At 39.3% G+C, this 19,161-nt stretch overlaps 1 protein-coding gene across 1 annotated transcript; it reads left to right on the top strand.

The window, feature by feature from the left end:
• Window positions 1-7,692: 7,692 nt before the first annotated feature.
• LOC118026254 (NADH dehydrogenase [ubiquinone] 1 beta subcomplex subunit 9-like) lies at window positions 7,693-8,333 on the top strand. Its single transcript, XM_035028993.1, is given in 1 exon segment — window positions 7,693-8,333. A coding segment is annotated over 1 exon segment (540 nt). The 5' UTR covers window positions 7,693-7,696; the 3' UTR covers window positions 8,237-8,333.
• Window positions 8,334-19,161: the final 10,828 nt, after the last annotated feature.

Below are 19,161 nucleotides of genomic sequence, written 5' to 3'. Positions count from 1 at the left end.
GGGATATTGGTCTGTAATTCTCCTTTTTAATGGGGTCTTTGTCTGGTTTTGGGATCAAGGTAATGCTGGTCTCATAAAATGAGTTTGGAAGTTTTCCTTCCATTTCTATTTTTTGGAATAGTTTCAGAAGAATAGGTATTAATTCTTCTTTAAATGTTTGGTAGAATTCCCCTGGGAAGCCATCTGGCCCTGGGCTTTTGTTTTTTGGGAGATTTTTGATGACTGCTTCAATTTCCTTAGTGGTTATAAGTCTGTTCAGGTTTTCTATTTCTTCCTGGTTCAGTTTTGGTAGTTGATACATCTCTAGGAATGCATCCATTTCTTCCAGGTTATCTAATTTGCTGGCATAGAGTTGCTCATAGTATGTTCTTATAATTGTTTGTATTTCTTTGGTGTTGGTTGTGATCTCTCCTCTTTCATTCATGATTTTGTTGATTTGGGTCATTTCTCTTCTCTTTTTGATAAGTCTGGCCAGGGGTTTATCAATCTTGTTAATTCTTTCAAAGAACCAGCTCCTAGTTCCGTTGATCTGTTCTACTGTTCTTTTAGTTTCTATTTCATTGATTTCTGCTCTGATCTTTATTATTTCTCTTCTCCTGCTGGGTTTAGGCTTTATTTGCTGTTCCTTCTCCAGCTCCTTTAGGTGTAGGGTTAGGTTGTATACTTGAGACCTTTCTTGTTTCTTGAGAAAGGCTTGTTTTGCTATATACTTTCCTCTTAGGACTGCCTTTGCTGCATCCCAAAGATTTTGAATAGTTGTGTTTTCATTTTCATTGGTTTCCATGAATTTTTTTAATTCTTCTTTAATTTCCTGGTTGACCCATTCATTCTTCAGTAGGATGCTCTTTAGCCTCCATGTATTTGAGTTCTTTCCGACTTTCCTCTTGTGATTGAGTTCTAGTTTCAAAGCATTGTGGTCTGAAAATAGGCAGGGAATGATCCCAATCTTTTGGTACCGGTTGAGACCTGATTTATGACCTAGGATGTGATCGATTCTGGAGAATGTTCCATGGGCACTAGAGAAGAATGTGTATTCCATTGCTTTGGGATGGAATGTTCTGAATATGTCTGTGAAGTCCATTTGGTCCAGTGTGTCATTTAAAGTCTTTATTTCCTTGTTGATCTTTCGCTTAGACGATCTGTCCATTTCAGTGAGGGGGGTGTTAAAGTCCCCCACTATTATTGTATTGTTGTTGATGTGTTTCTTTGCTTTTGTTATTAATTGCCTTATATAATTGGCTGCTCCCATGTTAGGGGCATAGATATTTACAATGGTTAGATCTTCTTGTTGGATAAATCCTTTAAGTAGGATATAGTGTCCTTCCTCATCTCTTATTACAGTCTTTGGTTTAAAATCTAATTTGTCTGATATAAGGATTGCCACCCCAGCTTTCCTTTGGTGTCCATTAGCATGGTAAATGGTTTTCCACCCTCTCACTTTAAATCTGGGGGTGTCTTTGGGTCTAAAATGAGTCTCTTGCAGACAGCATATTGATGGGTCTTGTGTTTTAATCCAATCTGATAGCCTGTGCCTTTTGATTGGGGCATTTAGCCCATTTACATTCAGGGAAACTATTGAAAGATAGGAATTTAGTGCCATTGTATTGCCTGTAAGGTGACTGTTACCGTATATTGTCTGTGTTCCTTTCTGGTCTATGTTGCTTTTAGGCTCTCTCTTTGCTTAGAGGACCCCTTTCAAGATTTCTTGTAGGGCTGGTTTCGTGTTTGCAAATTCCTTTAGTTTTTGTTTGTCCTGGAAGCTTTTTATGTCTCCTTCAATTTTCAATGACAGCCTAGCTGGATATAGTATTCTTGGCTGCATATTTTTCTCATTTAGTGCTCTGAATAGATCCTGCCAGTCCTTTCTGGCCTGCCAGGTCTCTGTGGATAGGTCTGTTGCCAATCTAATGTTTCTACCATTGTAGATTACATGTCTCTTCTCCCGAGCTGCTTTCAGGATTTTCTCTTTGTCTCTGAGACTCATAAGTTTTACTATTAGATGTCAGGGTGTTGACCTATTTTTATTGATTTTGAGAGGGGTTCTCTGTGCCTCCTGGATTTTGATGCCTGTTTCTTTCCCCAAATTAGGGAAGCTCTCTGCTATAATTTGCTCCATTATACCTTCTGCCCTTCTCTTTCTTCTTCTTCTGGGATCCCAATTATTCTAATGTTGTTTCGTCTTATGGTATCACTTATCTCTTGAATTCTGCTCTCGTGATCCAGTAGTTGTTTATCTCTCTTTTTCTCAGCTTCTTTATTTTCCATCATTTGGTCTTCTATATCACTGATTCTCTCTTCTGCCTCATTTATCCTAGCAGTTAGCGCCCCCATATTTGATTGCACATTAATAGCCTTTTTGATTTCGACTTGGTTAGATTTTAGTTTTTTTATTTCTCCAGAAAGGGTTTCTCTAATAACTTCCATGCTTTTTTCAAGCCCAGCTAGTATCTTTAAAGTGACGATTCTGAACTCTAGATCTGACATCGTACTAATGTCTGTATTGAGTAGGTCCCTGGCAGTCGGTATTACCTCTTGTTCTTTTTGTTGAGGTGATTTTTTCCATCTTGTCATTTTGTGCAGAGGAGAATAGATTAATGAGAGAACAAAATGCTAGCAGGGTAACAACATCCCCAGAAAATATACTCTAAACAAATCAGAAAAGACCTGAAGCAGTGGGAAAAGAAAGGGAAAGAGAGAAAAAAGAAAAAGAAGGAAAAAAAAAAGGAAAAAGATAAAGATAAAAACACACAAAAACAGAACAAAACAAAACAAAAACAGAATGTGATCAAATATGATCAGGCTGGTATATAGATCAGTGCCACACACTAGATTTTTGGTGTATTTTGGTCTGGTAGAAGAAAGTGCCTCCCAAAATTTTAAAGAATGAAAAACTTATATATGTACAAAAATAAGGGTTGATATGATGAAGGGATGGAATATGACTGTAAAGATGGAAATTATAAAAAATTTTATACAAGGAATTGATAAGAAGTTGTTTGAAAAAAGAAAGAAGAGGATTTAAAAAAAAAAAAAGAAAAAAAGGGAGAGAATGTGATCAGGCAGGGGAGTAGAAAAAACCATACACTAGAGATTTAGGGTATATTTTGATCTGTTAGAAGAAACTATCTCAAAATTTTAAAGAGAGAACAATTTATATATATATGCCACAAATACGGGTAACTACTAAGAAGGGATAGAGTATGACTCTAAAAATGGAAAATAAAAATGTTTTTTTAAAAAAGGGATTGATAAGAAGTTGGTTGAAAAAGGGAAAAAGAAAAATTCAAAAAAAAAAAAAAAGACAGTTAAAAAAAAAATTAACCTTGAAAGACTAAAGAATCATGGTAAAAAAGCCATGAATTCTATGTGCAGTATTCCCCTAGCGCTGGAGTTCTGCCATTCTCATTGATCGGTAAACTTGGTCTTGGCCGGCTGTTCTCGCTGATCCTCCGGGCGAGGGGCCTGTTGCTGTGGTTTCCAAATGTCTTTGCCGGAGGCGGAATTGCCCCGCCCTTGCCCCCTCCCGGCTAAGTAATCTGCTCGGGTTTGCTCTCTGGAGCTTTTGTTCCCTGCAAGCTTTCCGTACAGCTTTGGAGGTGGAGAGTGAAAATGGCGGCCTCCCAATCTCCGCCCTGGAGGAGCCGAGAACTCGGGGCCCCACTCCTCAGTGAGCCCCCAGAGAAAAGCCGTCAGTCACTCCCCTCTCCCCGGTCTCCGGCCGCACTCCGTGCTCACCCGGCCTGTGACCGCACGTTTCTATCTCTGGCACCCGACCCCGTGTGGAGTCTCCAAACCCAGCAGATCCCTGCAGTGCACTCCCACGCCGCTCCTTCTGGGGGAGGAAGGGGAGTCTCCCCGGATCTGCCGCTTGTTGGGTCCCTGCTGGAGGAGCAGTGGCCCGACTGTGCCACGGATCACGGTTTATGGAAACCCTGAGCTGAGAGCCCGCGCCTCGGCTCCGTCTCTGCAGCCAGCTTCCCTGCTCCGATCCCTGGGAGCTCTGCTGCACTCAGGCACCCCTGGTCTTTCTGTGACCCCAAGGGTCCTGAGTCCACACTGTCCCACGATGGTTCCACCCCCCACTTAGCCACCGGAGTGACGTCCCTCAGCGGAGCCAACTTCTAAAAGTTCCGATTTTGTGCTCTGCAGCTCTATCACTTGCCAGAAGTGGCCGACGGAGGCCCCTCCCCCGCCGTCTATCCTCCCGAATATCGCCTCGGATTCACTTCTCCGCATGTTGTACCTTCCAGAAAGTGGTCGCTTTTCTGCTCAGAGAGTTGTTGCTATTCTTTTTCGATCTCCTGTTGGGTTTGTAGGTGTTCAGAATGGTTTGATCCCTATCTAGCTGAATTCCTGAGAGGAGAAGAAATCCAGGTCTCCTACTCCTCCGCCATCTTTCTCCGCCCCCCTCCATCCTATTTTCTAATAGAGTTTTATTACATTCTTCATTGATAAAGGTGCAAACTAACTAAATAAATAAACAAGCCAAACTTTAGTCTTTTCTGACATGTTTGTGATTCCTATGACTATTGGAAATACTTTAACCCTTGGCATGGATTATTATGGGTCACTAAAGCACACTCAACCAGTGTTTGATACATGTAGGTCTAACAGGTAATCCTAGGATTACATCCTTTTGTTTCTTCAGTTTTTTCCAGGGATATGGAGGCAGTGTACTCCTGGGATAAGATTGTATGAGTTGGTCGGGGCAGCGGTGATGATGGAGTAGAAAAGCACCAGGAGTCTGTCTACCACCTGTACAATAATTACATTGGAAGAATCTGTCTGATACAGCTATTTTAGAACTCTGGAGTCTATCGAAGGCTTGCAACTTCTAGGGGAAGGCATGGTAAATTGCAGTTAATTTTGATACATTTTAGCTCATAGCACAATAGCAGCTGCCCATCTCCCACCCTGAGTCCTGTGGCAGGAAGCTAGCTATGCACATGCTCCTGGAGTAGCTCACACACAGCTTATGGGAGCCAGCGAAGACAAAAAAGACCCTGTCCTCCCAATGTTGAGGCTCTGCGCTCTGATCACTGATCACTGCACCTGATCACAGGCTGCAGACCAAGCGGCAGTAGCCACTGTTGTACCTCTCTCCCTGCTGCAACCCCCTCCACCTCCAGCTGAAGTGACTTCCAGGGGACTTAATGGGTCAGCGCCCTTTTTCTTACCCCCTCTCCCACATTTTTTATCTTTTTTCCCTTGGGGGTGCCAGACATTAAAGACGAGGACATTTACAACAAAGGCACATATGGGAAAAAATGTAAAAGTGACTGTATATGGCCAGGGAAATGAACAGGTTCAGGTAAGACCTGAGAAGACCTTAAGTTAACACCTTAGTTTGATCTTGGTAAGAGACAGCCTGCAACAATAACAACAAAAAATAAAGACAATAAACAAAAACCGTAACAAAATAGCAAACTCCGGGGAATGTGGAGAATCTGATTTCCAGTTACATTATTAGATTCAGATGTCTTGTTTTCTACAACAATAACAAAAAAATAAGGCATACAAAGAAACAGGAAAGTATGGTGCAAAGGAAAAAATAAATGGACAGAAACCATCCCTGAAAAAGATCTGATGGCAGATCTACCAGACAAGGACTCTAAAATAACTCTTAAAGGTGCTCAAATAACTAAAGGATGATATGGAGGAAGTAAAAAAAATGATGTATGAACAAAAGGGAAAGATTGGTAAGGAGACAGAAAACCTAAGAAGAAACCAAAAAGAAAATCTGGAGCTGAAAAGTACAATACCTGAAATGAAAAATTCACAAGAGGGATTCAAAGGCAGATTTGAATGGGCAGAAGAAAGAATCCATGAACTTGAAGATAAGACAATGAAAATAATCAAGTCTGAGGAACAGAAAGAAAAGACACTGAAGAAAGGTAAACAGAGCCAAAGGGACGTGTGGGACACCATCAAATGAGCCAGCACCTGCATCATGTGAGTTCCAGAATGACAAGAGACAGAGAAAGGGGCAGAGAATATTTGAAGCAATAATGGCTGGAAACTTACCAAATTTGATTAAAGACATGAATATAAACATCGAAGAAGCTCAATGAACTTTAAGTTCTGAACTTCGCTAAGACACATTATAATCAAACTTTTGAAAGACAAACAGAAACTTGAAGGCAGCAAGAGAGAAGCAACTCATCACATACAAATGATCCTCAATAAAATAATCAGCAGATTTCTCATCAGAAACTTTGGAAGCCAGAAGGCAGTGAGCTGATAGTTATTACCACTAGACTTGCTCTGCTAGAAATGTTCAAGGCAGTCCTGCAGGGTGAAATGAAACGACAATAGACAGTAACTCAAAGCCATATAAAGAAATAAAAATCCGAATAAAGAGAAATGCACAGGCAATTATAAAAGCTAGTTTTATGGTAACAACATTTTGTAATTCCACTTTTTGTTTTCTAAATGATTTAAGAAGTTAATGTGCTAAAAAGAATTATTACTTTATGTTATGTAAAAGGTGTAGTTTTGTGATTTCAATAATCAAAATGGATAGGGACATAGCTGTAAAGAATCAGAATTTTTGTGTTATTGAAGTTAAGGTGGTATAAATCCATATTAGAATGTTGTAACTTAGAATGTTAAATGTAATCCCATGGTAATCACAAAGAAAATAGCTATAGAATATACACCAAAAATAAATAAATAAATAAAATCAACTCAACACAAAAGAAGACAGTAATGCAGTAAATGAGGGGCAAAACAGCTATAAGGCATAAAGGAAATAGAAACATAACAAAACTAAGTCCCATCTTTACCATAATTACTTTAAATTTAAACGGATTAAACTCTCCAATCAAAAGACAAGATCAACAGGATGGGTAAAAACACATGATCCAACTATATGCTGTCTATAAGACACTTTAGCTCCAAAGGTACAAATAGATGGAAAGTAAAAGTTGGAAAATGTATTCCACACAAATAGTAACCCAAAGAAAGCGGGATATCTATACTGATACCAGACAAAACTAACTTTAAAACCAAAAAGTTTATAAGAGACAAAGAAGGATATTATCTATTAATAAAAAATTTAATATAGCAAGAAGATATAACAATTATAAATACATTTACAAACCTAATTACAGACCATCAAAATACATGAAGCAACAACTGACAGAATCGAAGGGAGAAATTGTTCTATAATAATAGCTGGACACTTCAATACCCCACTCTCAATAATGGATAGAATAAACAAACAGAAGATAAGTAGGTAAACAGAGGGCTTAAACAACATAACAAATCAACTAGGTCTATCAGACATCTACAGAACACTGTACCCCACAATAGCAGATTACACATTCTTCTAAAATGCACATGGGACATTTTCCAGGTTAAGTATATGATACGACAGGTATAATTGTATGGTAAGTTATCATACAAAGTATCTTCTCTGACTACCATGGATGAAGTTATAAGAGAAATAAAACTGGAAAATTCACAAATTTCTAAAAACTAAACAACACCCTCTTAAACAACCGAAGGTTCAAAGAAGAAATCATAAGGAGAATTAGAAAATACTTAGGAATAGATGGGGAAAAAAAAAACACAAAAAACAAACCACAACAAACCAAAATTTGTGAGTGCAGTGAGAACAGTCCTAAGGGGAAACCTATAGCTATAAACACATTAAAAAACCAGAAAGAGTGGCCGCTGGAGGAAGCGGGTCATCATGGCGTTCTGCGGGCCGGGTCCCTACCTGACCCACCAGCAGAAGGTGTTGCGGCTTTATAAACGGGCGCTGTGCCACCTGGAGTCATATTGCGTCCACAGGGACAAATACCGGTACTTCGCTTGTTTGATGAGAGCCCGGTTTGAAGAACATAAGAATGAGAAGGACACAGTGAAGGCCACCCAACTGCTGAGGGTGGCGGAGTAAGAATTCTGGCACAATCAGCATCCTCAGCCATACATCTTCCCTGAGTCTCCAGGAGGGACCTCCTATGAGAGATATGAGTGTTACAAGGTGCCCGAGTGGTGCTTAGATGACTGGCATCTCTCCGAGAAGGCGATGTATCCTGATTACTTTGCCAAGAGAGAGCAGTGGAAGAAGCTGCGGATGGAAAGCTGGGAGCGGGAGGTTAAGCAGCTGCAGGAGGAAACCCCAGTTGGTGGTCCCAGCACTGAAGCTTTGCCCCCGGCCCGGAAGGCAGGTGATCTGCCCCCGCTGTGGTGGCACATTGTGACCAGGCCCCGGGAGCGGCCCATGTAGCGGGAGAGGGAGACACCCCACCAGCCAGTCGCACTTGCAAGTGAAATAATTTACAGCACATAGACACACTTGCCCTAATAAAAGTAACTCAATACGGTAAAAAAAAAAAAAAAAAAAAAAAAATAGAAAGATCTCCAATCAACGACCCAACTATATATAACTTAAGGAACTAGAAAAAGAGGAGCAAATTAAACCCAAAGCTAGCAGAAGGAAGGAAATAATAAAGATTAGAGCAGAGATAAAAAAAAAAAAAGAGAATACAAAACCAATAGAAAAAAAATAAATGAGGGGCACCTGGGTGGCTCAGTGGGTTAAGCGTCTGTCTTTGGCTCAGGCCATGGTCCCAGGGTCCTGGGATCGAGCCCCGCATGGGGTTCCCTGCTCAGCAGGGAGCCTGCTTCTCCCTCTCCCTCTACCCGCTGCTCCGCCTGCTTGTGCTCTCTCCCTCTCTCTCTCTGTCTGTCAAATAAATAAACAAAAAATCTTAAGAAAAAAAATAAATGAAACCAAAATTTGTTTCTTTGAAAGGATCAACAAAATTGACGAGCCTCTAGCTAGACGAACTAAGAAAAAAAAGAGAAGTTTTGAATTACTAAAACCAAAAATCAGAGTGGAGACACTACTACTAATTCTACAGAAACAAAGGGGATTATAAAGGGGTACTGTGAACGACTATATACCAACAAGTTGGATAACATCCATGAAATGGATAAATTCCTAGAAACAAAATCTACCAAAACTAAACTCTGAAAAAATAGAAAATCTGAATAGAACTGTAACTAGTAAGGAGATTCAAACTGTAATCAAAAATCTCCCAACAGGGGCACCTGGGTGGCTCAGTCGGTTAAGCATCTGCCTTTGGCTCAAGTCATGATCCCAGGGTCCTGGGATTGAGTCCCGTGTTAGGCTCCCTGCTCAGCGGGGAGTCTGCTTCTCCCTCTCCCTCTGCCACACTGCTTGCTTGCACACCCGTGCTCTCTCTCTCTCTCTCTCAAATAAATAACAAAATAAAATCTTAAAAAAAAAATCTCCCAACAAAGAAAAGTCCTGGACCTGATGGCTTCACTGGTGGTTTCTCCCAAACATTTAAAATAAAACTAATACCAATCTTTCCCAGATACACAAATAGCCAATAAGCACATGAAAAGATGCTCAACATCACTAATCATAGGGGAAATGTAAATCAAAACCATAACAAGATACTACCTCATACCCTAGAATGGCTACTGCCAAAAAACCAGGAAAATAACATGTTGGTGAGCATGTGTAGAAATTGAAACCCTTGCACATTGTTAGTAGGAATGTAAAATATATAGCCACTGTGGGAAAAAAATGTGACAATTCCTCAAAAAATTAAAAATGGGACTACCATATGATCCAGCAATTCTACTTTTGAGTATATATGCAGAAAATAATTGAAAACAGTGTCTCAGAGATATTTGTATATCCATGTTCATGATCACGTTATTAACAATAGCTAAACCTTGCAAGCGACCGTAGGTGCCGATGTACAGATAAGCAGTGTATGCATTGAATGGAATAGTATTCAACCTTAAAAAGAAAAGACATTCTGACATATGTTACATCCTGGATGAACCTTGAAGACATTATGCTAAGTGAAATAAGCCAGTCACCAAAAGACAAATACCATGTGATTCCGCGTAAATGAAATATTTTAGAGTGATCAAAATCATAGAGACGGAAAGTAGATTAGTGGTTGCCAGGGGCAAGGTGAGGTGGGGAATAGGGAGTTATTATTTCATGGGTATAAAGTGTCAATTTTTAAGATGAAAAGAGCTATGGAGATGGTGGTGGTGATTGCACAACATGAATATATCTGTACACTTAAAAATGGTTAAGATGGTAAATTTTATGTTATGTATATTTTGCCACAATTTTTAAAAAAAGCAATAGCATCATGGGAAAAAAAAATTGCATGAGTTACAGTGTGTAACTGCCAGTGAGGGTAGGAAGAAGAGCTTGAGCTGATGACTTGGTCAGATATTATCTGCATGGTAGAGAAATAAACCCATTTATTTGTCTTAGTATAGCAAATCCGTGTACCACAGCTTGGAAAAGATTTGAAATACAGCCCTACTGGATGTTTTGATCTTTGAATCAGTATCATGATCTAATTGAATTAATACATTGATAAGAAGACTTGCTGCGAGAGTAAATTTTGATGATGTATCAGATATGAAGCCCAGACCCTGCTAGATATCCTGCGTGTGGGGCACTGCCTCAAACCATATCCTTGTCCTCTTGATATGACCTCTAATGGGGTGTTGCTTATATCAGTTTAAGGCCCAGAGGAGTAAGGGGTTTCTTAAAAGGAAGAGATTATCAAAGCGTGGCCTGGGGGCTGAATCTGGTGTGCTCTCTGTTTTTGTAAGTAAAGTTTTATCAGAACACAGCCACACTCATATTTGTTTACATATTATGTATGGCTGCTTTTGCACTAAAATAGGCCGAGTTGAGTACTTGGCAACAGAGATCACTACTTGCAACAGAGATCACGTGCCCCACAAAGCCAGAAATATCTACTACCTGTCCCTTTACAGAAAATTTAAAAATGCCCACCCCTGTTATAAGGGAGTAGGGAGAAGGAAGGATAAAGGGATAGGTTGGAGGCTCATTATGGGGATCTTAAAGGGGAGGCCAAGGTGTTCAGACTTTATCCTTCACTCAGCGAGGAGCCACCAGAAGAGTACTAAGAAAGTGCTAGGATGACAGAAATATGTTGAAGGAGAATTATAGTGGCTTTCTTCTACATGTTGAGAAAATGGGGACTAAAAACAAAAGGCAGGGAGCATGATTAGGAGGAAGCTGCAGTTATTCAAACTGAAGTGGTTAGGGTCCGGAGCAGACACTGTTGGTTGTCTGCCGTCATTCAAACCCCCATCTTCCATGGTGGCAAGGCCCTGACTTTGCTAAGGCATCTATCCTCATGTGACCCAGAGAAAGATGATCTCATCCCTGACTCCTGGGTAAATGCCTGCCAACAACTGGTTTCGGGGTGGGCATGTGACCAGGGTGTGGAACTATACCACAGCTAGTCTTGATATACGCTTGGGTATAGAATCAACCACCCAGTAGAGTGGGGCCAAGAGAATTGCAGGTAACAGAGGCAGAGCCATTCTACCTATATATTTCTTGTTATTTAAGATAATGATCTTCCTATTGCTTCAGCCAATATGAACATCCTGATGTAAAGGCCAAGAGTAACAGTGAGTTCACAAAAGACATGGTTGGAACAAGAGATCTGTGAAAGGGAATTAGATCAATATTGAAGCTCCGCTATGGGGAAAGGGGAGGAGTAAATGTGGTCCTGGTATTTTAGTTCTGGTGACTGGGAACCTAAAATGCATTAATAGAAATGGGGAAATGATGGGCATGGCTCGCTGTCTTTGTTTTAGTCACGTTATTGCCCCATGAGGCCAACAGACATCCCAACAGGGAATTTGCTTTGCATATTGCTACATGACTCTACTCCAAACATGAGAATATGAGATAAAGTTTATTTGATCCTACAATATTGTAGCTGTGAACAAACATTCCATGAATGTAGTTATGTGCAATATTTATTTTTTACTACAGATGTTTAAGTTATATAGGAAGGATATATCATTTTATAGTGATTGTCAGATTGGAATAAAATCACTTCCTTGTAGAATTCAAATACCCATTTTTTTCAGGGTGAGAGAGCAAAATATTTTTCTAAAATTAGAAATTCATAGTAGAAAAAAATTCATTTAAGTATACATAGATAAGTGTAACTTAATTTCCTTATTTTTAAAAAATATATTAAATCCTATATTCATCTGCTTTTAAAATAATGCACAAGGAAGAGAAGATATCCAATAAAAAAGTAAGTGGTGAGTATGCTTTTATACTTATAAAGAGACAAACACATTCAGAGAGAAAGAGACAATAAAGATTTGGGGTGAAAGTGGGAAGGGAAGACAGTAGGAGAAAGAGACGCAGTATCTTTTCATTATGTAAATTCCCCCAGGATGGGAGCCTTGGTGCCATCCACAGCACGGCCAGGACTGCAGATGAGAAGATGAGAAATCACAACCTCAAGTGTTGTCCTAGTCCCAAGAGGCAAATTTCAAACTCATTAATACTGCTTTAACAACATTTTCTAGACCAAAAAAAACCTCCAAAAACAAAACAAATGAGTCGATCAACATAACAGAAGAGTCCAGGGATAGATAAATACATACACAGATATAGATAGTCAACTGGTTTATGATAAAAAATGACACAGCAATATAGTGAGGGAAATCTTTTCAATAACTGGTTTAGGGACAACTGATTATCCATATGATTTTTAAAAAATGTACTTTGACCCCCTACCTCACATGATAAGCAAACAAATTAATTTCAGAAGGACTGCAGATCTAAATGTGAAAAATAAGCATTTTAGAATAAAATATGGAAAGAGGTCTGCATGACCTTGGAGCAAGCAAAGTTTGCTTAAATGGGACCCACAAAAAAATAAAGAGAAAAACTGGTAAATAGGACTATGTAAAATTAACAGCTTTTTGTTCATCAAAAGACCCCATTAAGAGAAAGAACAGACAACACAGTGTGAGAATATATCTGACAAAGGACTTATATGTAGAATCTGATAAGAATTCCTACAAATCAATGATGGACAACCTAATAAAAAGTGAACAAAACACTTAAAAAGGCACTTCATGAGTTTACTGCCACAAGGCTGATAAACGTATGGAAAGGCGCTCAACTCCATTAGCCACCAGGACAATGTTAATTAAAACCATAATTTGATACGTCTACAGATCCACCAGAATGTGGAGCAACTGGAGTTCCCATACACTGACCGGGGAATGCAAATTGGTACATTTTCCAACATTTCCACACTGTGCCCCAGAAATTCTCTTGTATGGATGCATATATGATTGATTCAGCAATGGAACTTACCAGGAACAGAAATAAGTTCAAGGATTCATCAAAGACATATACTAGAATATCTACAGCAACACTAGTCGGATTAGCCCCCGTTGCCTGGAAAAACAAAAACGTGCAGGCAAACAAAGGTCAGACTGCTTCTGGAATTGTCCGGCCGCGGTAGGTGTCGATGTACTATGTTGCTCCAATAGTCTATCAATCTTTGCAACCTCTTCATTAACATGACTCAATAAATTCCTCAGGTGTAGCGTAGGACAGAGTTTAAACAGCATGGTTCCAAAGCCAACGTGTGTTTGAATCCTGTGGCCAGAGCTTACTAGACGCAAGATTTTGGTCAAGTTATCTAAACTTTTTTGGTTCCTCCATTTCTTCAACCGTCAAGAAGAGGTGATAACAGTACTTTCCTCACAGAGTTTTTTAGGAAGACCAATTGAATCAATGCACACAAAGCACGGGGAATACTGCCCAAGATGCAGTAAATATTTCTTAAAATCTTAATACTTTTATTAAATCTCTTTCATATGTTCTCGTGCTCGGATATGGCACTAGAACCGATGAAACCACAGAAATATCACATTTGGGTTAGGATCAATGAGGCACCACAACACATGAAATAACTGCAAAGCTTTGATAAAATACGACTTCAGTGGTGGAGAGTATAAAGGTTGAGTTCAGGGGCGCCTGGGTGGCTCAGTGGGTTAGGCAGCTGCCTTCGGCTCAGGTCATGATCCCAGGGTCCTGGGATCGAGCCCCACATTGGGCTCCCTGCTCAGCCGGGAGCCTGCTTCTCCCTCTGCCTCTGCCTGCCGCTCTGCCTACTTGTGCTTTCTCTCTCTGTCAAATAAATAAAATCTTAAAAAATAAAAAAAATAAAAGGTTGAGTTCAGACTGCTTTAATTATTTTCTGGTGCTTCAGTGACTTTTCTAACACTGTTACTTGTATCTTTTGTTTTATTTTGGGAGGAGGAGGAGCTACGCCCATAGGATAGTATTTTCAGTCCTTGTGTTTTGTTTTGTTTTGTTTTAAAGATTTTATTTATTTATTTGAGAGAGAGAGAATGAGAGAGAGCACATGAGAAGGGGGAGGGTCAGAGGGAGAAGCAGGCTCCCCGCTGAGCAGGGAGCCCGATGCGGGACTCGATCCCGGGACTCCAGGATCATGACCTGAGCCGAAGGCAGTCGCCTAACCAACTGAGCCACCCAGGCGCCCCCAGTCCTTGTGTTTTTAAGGACAGCGTGGATCTTGGGGTCTTCTCTGCATTCTCCATAAAGTCTAGCAGATACAGTAGGCCCTGAATGAATGTTTGTTCAAATAAAGAGGACAAGTTCTCGCAGTGTGCTCAGTTCTGTTTAGTGAGAAACCAACCACAGGGTCATTGTTTTGCTATCTTTTGTTTTCAATTTGACTGAAGAATAGACAGAAATATTTGACTTGAGGTGTAAAAAGAGGAATTGCTCTCCACTAGAGAACAGTCTGTTCTGAAATTACCAAGGTGTGAAGCATCTTTCTCTAAAAACAAAACAAAACACAGCTATCCAAATAAACATTTTCTAAATGGTCCCTAAATAAGTTACATTATCCTATGTAAATAATTTCTGTTTTATGGTAGCTCAGCATTTACTGACATGAGAAACCCAGATGAATCAAAAAGGGATCAGTGCCAGAATTTTAAATGTGCAAATTGAAAAAGACAAGAAATTCTAGTTAATTTTAACATAATGAAAAATTCCAAAATTATTAAGATGACCAACTTAGACCTTCAACCCAGCACAACTTTAATTCAGTTATTTTACTTTGTAGAAGGAAAATTAAACATTTCAACTTTAAATTTTTTAACTAAAAAATAAAATTTTAATAATAAATACAAAATTAATCTTGATTTTTTTATTTTTAAAGATTTTGAGAGAGAGAGAGAGAGAGAGAAAGAGAGCACCAGTGGGGGGAGGGGCAGAGGGAGAGGGAGAGGGAGAGCAGACTCCCCACTGAACAGGAAGCCCTAGGGGTTCAATCCCAGGACAGATGCTTAACCGACTGAGCCACCCAGGTGTCCTGGAAAATTAATTTCGATTTAAAAAATGGTTTGAAAGTCATCCATAACAATACCAGTCTGGTTAGATTCATAGCTCTTGGACCTTAATTTAATAAATCATTTCTTGGCATTGATAATATCAATACACAAACTGATTTCACCTTGCCTTCTACTAAGCACATTAGAGACAGAGTCTCATTTAGACCTCACTCCACTTTACCCAAGGAAACAGGTTCACTGAAGTTAAACTACATACCCAAAGTCATAGAGTTAATAAGACTGGAACTTGGGTCTGACTCCAGGTCTCTAAAGCAACCTCTCACTCTTCCCAAAAATGTGTACATTTCTCTGTACAGCTAGATTTTTTTTTTTTTTTTTACCTTCCATAGTCACCCAGAATGAAGCAACTTTTAGAACAGTGGTGGGTACAAACAGGGTTTGTTGTTTTTATCCTTGTTTTTCAGTTTTCTCCTAGATGCCTGAATCATTTTAATCCAGTTTTAAAGTCCCTGAGCCTCTTCAATGTCCTAGAAGGAGACCATTTTGTTTGATCTCATATATGTTAGCATTTGTAACTTATTCCAACCTTGCTAAGAGGACTGGTTGACAGAGGCTACTGTCAGTCATTTGTTGTTGTGGATAGCAGGTTTTTTTTCATTATTCAGGCTTGACGTGGCTTTTTAATTCTCACAGCCAAAAAAGTTCTTCTAATCAGTTTCACTTATGTAAATTTTGTTGTCTCTTGAGTAACTTCTCCGTGATCTTGCCTTTTTCTTTTCTTTCTTTTTTTTTTTTTTTCATTTTTCACAGCTGCAGAGCATTGAGGTGAAAACAGCTTTTGTGTCTTGTCAAAGACGGGCTGCTTGATCTTCGGGCAGATAGCCAAAGCTTCCCATGGAGAAGCCAAGATGCTGAAAGGGGAAGCCTAAGTTTGGGGGATTTTGATAGTCACCAATAATCCCAAAAATGCTGGCCAAAACTTTCACCTTGCAGTTATGCAAAAACTTCACTTGGGTTAAAACTCGTTCTCAGACTGGATACATATGTTAGGATCATTCTAGCAAGTTTCCCCAAGGTCCAAATGTTTTCGTTATTTCATATCTATGGAAGCATATTTCATATCTATAGCACCATAAACAAGAGTTGATTTGGTCTATTCATTTTTTATAATAGTATCATTTATTATCATGTGGATCCAAATCCACAGTGCATAAATCAGAGTCCATAAATAAACTGATCATGCTTCCCCATAGTTGAGGCTATATTGGGAGTGAAACCAGTGAAAAATAGGGAAAAGGTAAATGAAAAAAAATAATTCAGTCCAGTTGGGTTCAAGTCCAGATTAAAAATCCAGTGGTGGTTGAATTCAGTTGTTTAAACTCCCTCACCTCTGATGTTTATATTTGGTCTTATACATTAATGAGTTATCATTTCCTTACAAGTAGTTGAAAGTTCCTGTAAGGCAAATAATTGTGCTCAGACTTTAAAAATTATAATTTATTTGGAATAGGTAACATGTTCACAGGATTCAAAAGTCAAAGGTCCTACCAGTAAAAGTCTCCTACTAGGAACCCAATATGCCACTCCAAAAGCTACCAGTCTAAATAGCTTCTTATGTGGGCACCTGGGTGGCTCAGTCAGTTAAGTATCAGCCTTCGGCTCAGGTCATGATCTCAGGGTCCTGGGATTGAGTCCCACATTGAGCTCCCTGCTCAGTAGAGAGTCTGCTTCTCCCTCTGCTCCTCCCCACTGCTCATGTTTTCTCTCAAATAAATAAATAAAATCTTAAAAAAAAAAAAAACCAGCTTCTTATGCATCCTTTCAGATATACATTTTTTGCATGTACAAGCAAATGTGTATCTACATTTTTTCCCTTTCAAAAAATGCAAAATTTATATCTGGAAGGATATAATATACTATATATATATATATATATATATAATATACAAATTAAGTATACATTTTATACATACGAAGTACCTAGCAAAGTGTCCATAGTATAAACGTTGTATACATTAATATAATGTGCAAAGTGAACACACTGCACTCTTCTATACCTTCTTTTTTAATTTAACAATAAATGTATCTCAGAGATCTGTTTCATATCAGTACTGAAAGAAGTTCCTTATCTGTTTATGTGGCTGTCTAATATAGTATTCTCTTGTTTGGATTCTGCCGCCCCATTCATTTAAGCAGTTCCCTATTGATGGACATTTGGGTTATTTCCAGTGTTTTGCTATTATAAACAAAGCTGCAATGAAAATCCTTACACATATGTCCTTTTTCACATGTGAGACTGTAACTGTAGGGGGAATTTCTGTAAGTGGAATTCCTGGATCATGTATAGTTTTGATAGATATCGCCAAATTATTCTTTTCAGAGGATGCACCAATTTACATTTTCACTAAAATGTAAGGGATCACAGATTTTCTTCTATCATTACATTTATCCTGTAATAAATAAATAAATAAATAAATAATAAAGATTTATTTTATTTTTTTTTAAAGATTTTATTTATTTATTTGACAGAGAGAGACACAGCGAGAGAGGGAACACAAGCAGGGGGAGTGGGAGAGGGAGAAGCAGGCTTCCCGCTGAGCAGAGAGCCTAATGCAGGGCTTGATCCCAGGACCCTGGGATCATGACCTGAGCCGAAGGCAGATGCTTAACTGACTGAACCACCCAGGCATCCCAATAAATATGATTTAAAAAGCTGCTCTTCACATGCTATGGTCTCAATGTTTGTGTCCCCCCCAAATTCACATCCTGAAATCCTAACCCCCAAAGATGATGGTATTAAGATGATAGGGCCTTTGGAAGGTTCTTACATTATGAGGGTGAAACTCTCATGAATGGGATTAGTGTTCTCATGAATGGGAAAGAGACCCCACAGAGATCCCTTGCCCTTTTCGCCATGGGAGGGCACAGCTAGAAGGTGCCAGTTACAAACCAGGAGGAGGATCCTGACCAGAATACAACCATGCTGGCACCTTGATCTTGGACTTCCCAGTCCCCAGAAAGGTCAGAAATAAATTTGTTGTTTATAAGCCACCTGCTCTGTGGTAGTTTGTTATAGCAGCCTGCATGGACTAAAAACACACCATCAGAGGTAGGTGTCTTCTCCATTCTCCCAGGTCCATGCTGAATCTGGCCTCATTGGTGAGTCTCCTAGCACCTGGGATTTCCCCCTTCCCCTACTTTATAACATTGGCTGTCCTCTCTTCTCACTGTCCTGAGACATTTTCCTTAAACTCTCATATTCTCTAGCACTTGAATTATTACTTAATTCTTCTTGAATATATGTAGCATGTCTTCAGTTAGGCAGTAAGTATCTTTTCTACAAAGATACTGATATTCTTTAAAAACATCTAGAATCCAACATATATTCTTAGGAATAGTCATCATCACCTTTTGAGTGTCTTATTCAGAGACATGATCACAAGTCTCTTTAAAGTGAGCTTGATGACTCAGCAATTAAGAGTCCTACACTTCCATGAATGATAAATGTTGTCATGTTTGTCTTAAAACTATACATCTTTTTATGGTCCCACCCGAGACCAGGCCTTAATGCTCTTCTTGACTTCATGCTAGACATCTCACTTCCTTTTCAGAATGTGAAGACTGGAATACATCCAGCTTTATACGCATTAGCTTGCATATCCATGCTTACTGATCTGAGAACAGTCCTCTCTCAGAGGAAAGTCCCTTTGTTTCCTCAGAGCTGTCTTGGGGACCACTCCTTCTCTCTCACCCTCCCTCCTTCAGATCTCCAATTTGTACAACACGATTTTGACTTTTTTATTGGTGTTGTCCTAAAAGAAGCTATAGAGTAAGAGGGAAGGAAAGTTTTCAATACATTCTTTTGAAGAAAATACTTTTTCCGGTATTTACCGAAAATATTTTTTTGGTATTCGCACAGAACTAAGAGTATGCTGCATAAACAGCAACCATGAAGTAAAG

Source organism: Mirounga leonina, unplaced genomic scaffold (assembly GCF_011800145.1).
Source record: "Mirounga leonina isolate KUSES-001 unplaced genomic scaffold, KU_Mleo_1.0 Mir_224, whole genome shotgun sequence".
NCBI classification, from domain to species: domain Eukaryota; kingdom Metazoa; phylum Chordata; class Mammalia; order Carnivora; family Phocidae; genus Mirounga; species Mirounga leonina.
The sequence above is the reverse complement of the archived record's forward strand: the minus strand, read 5'-3'. Positions and strand labels throughout refer to the sequence as shown.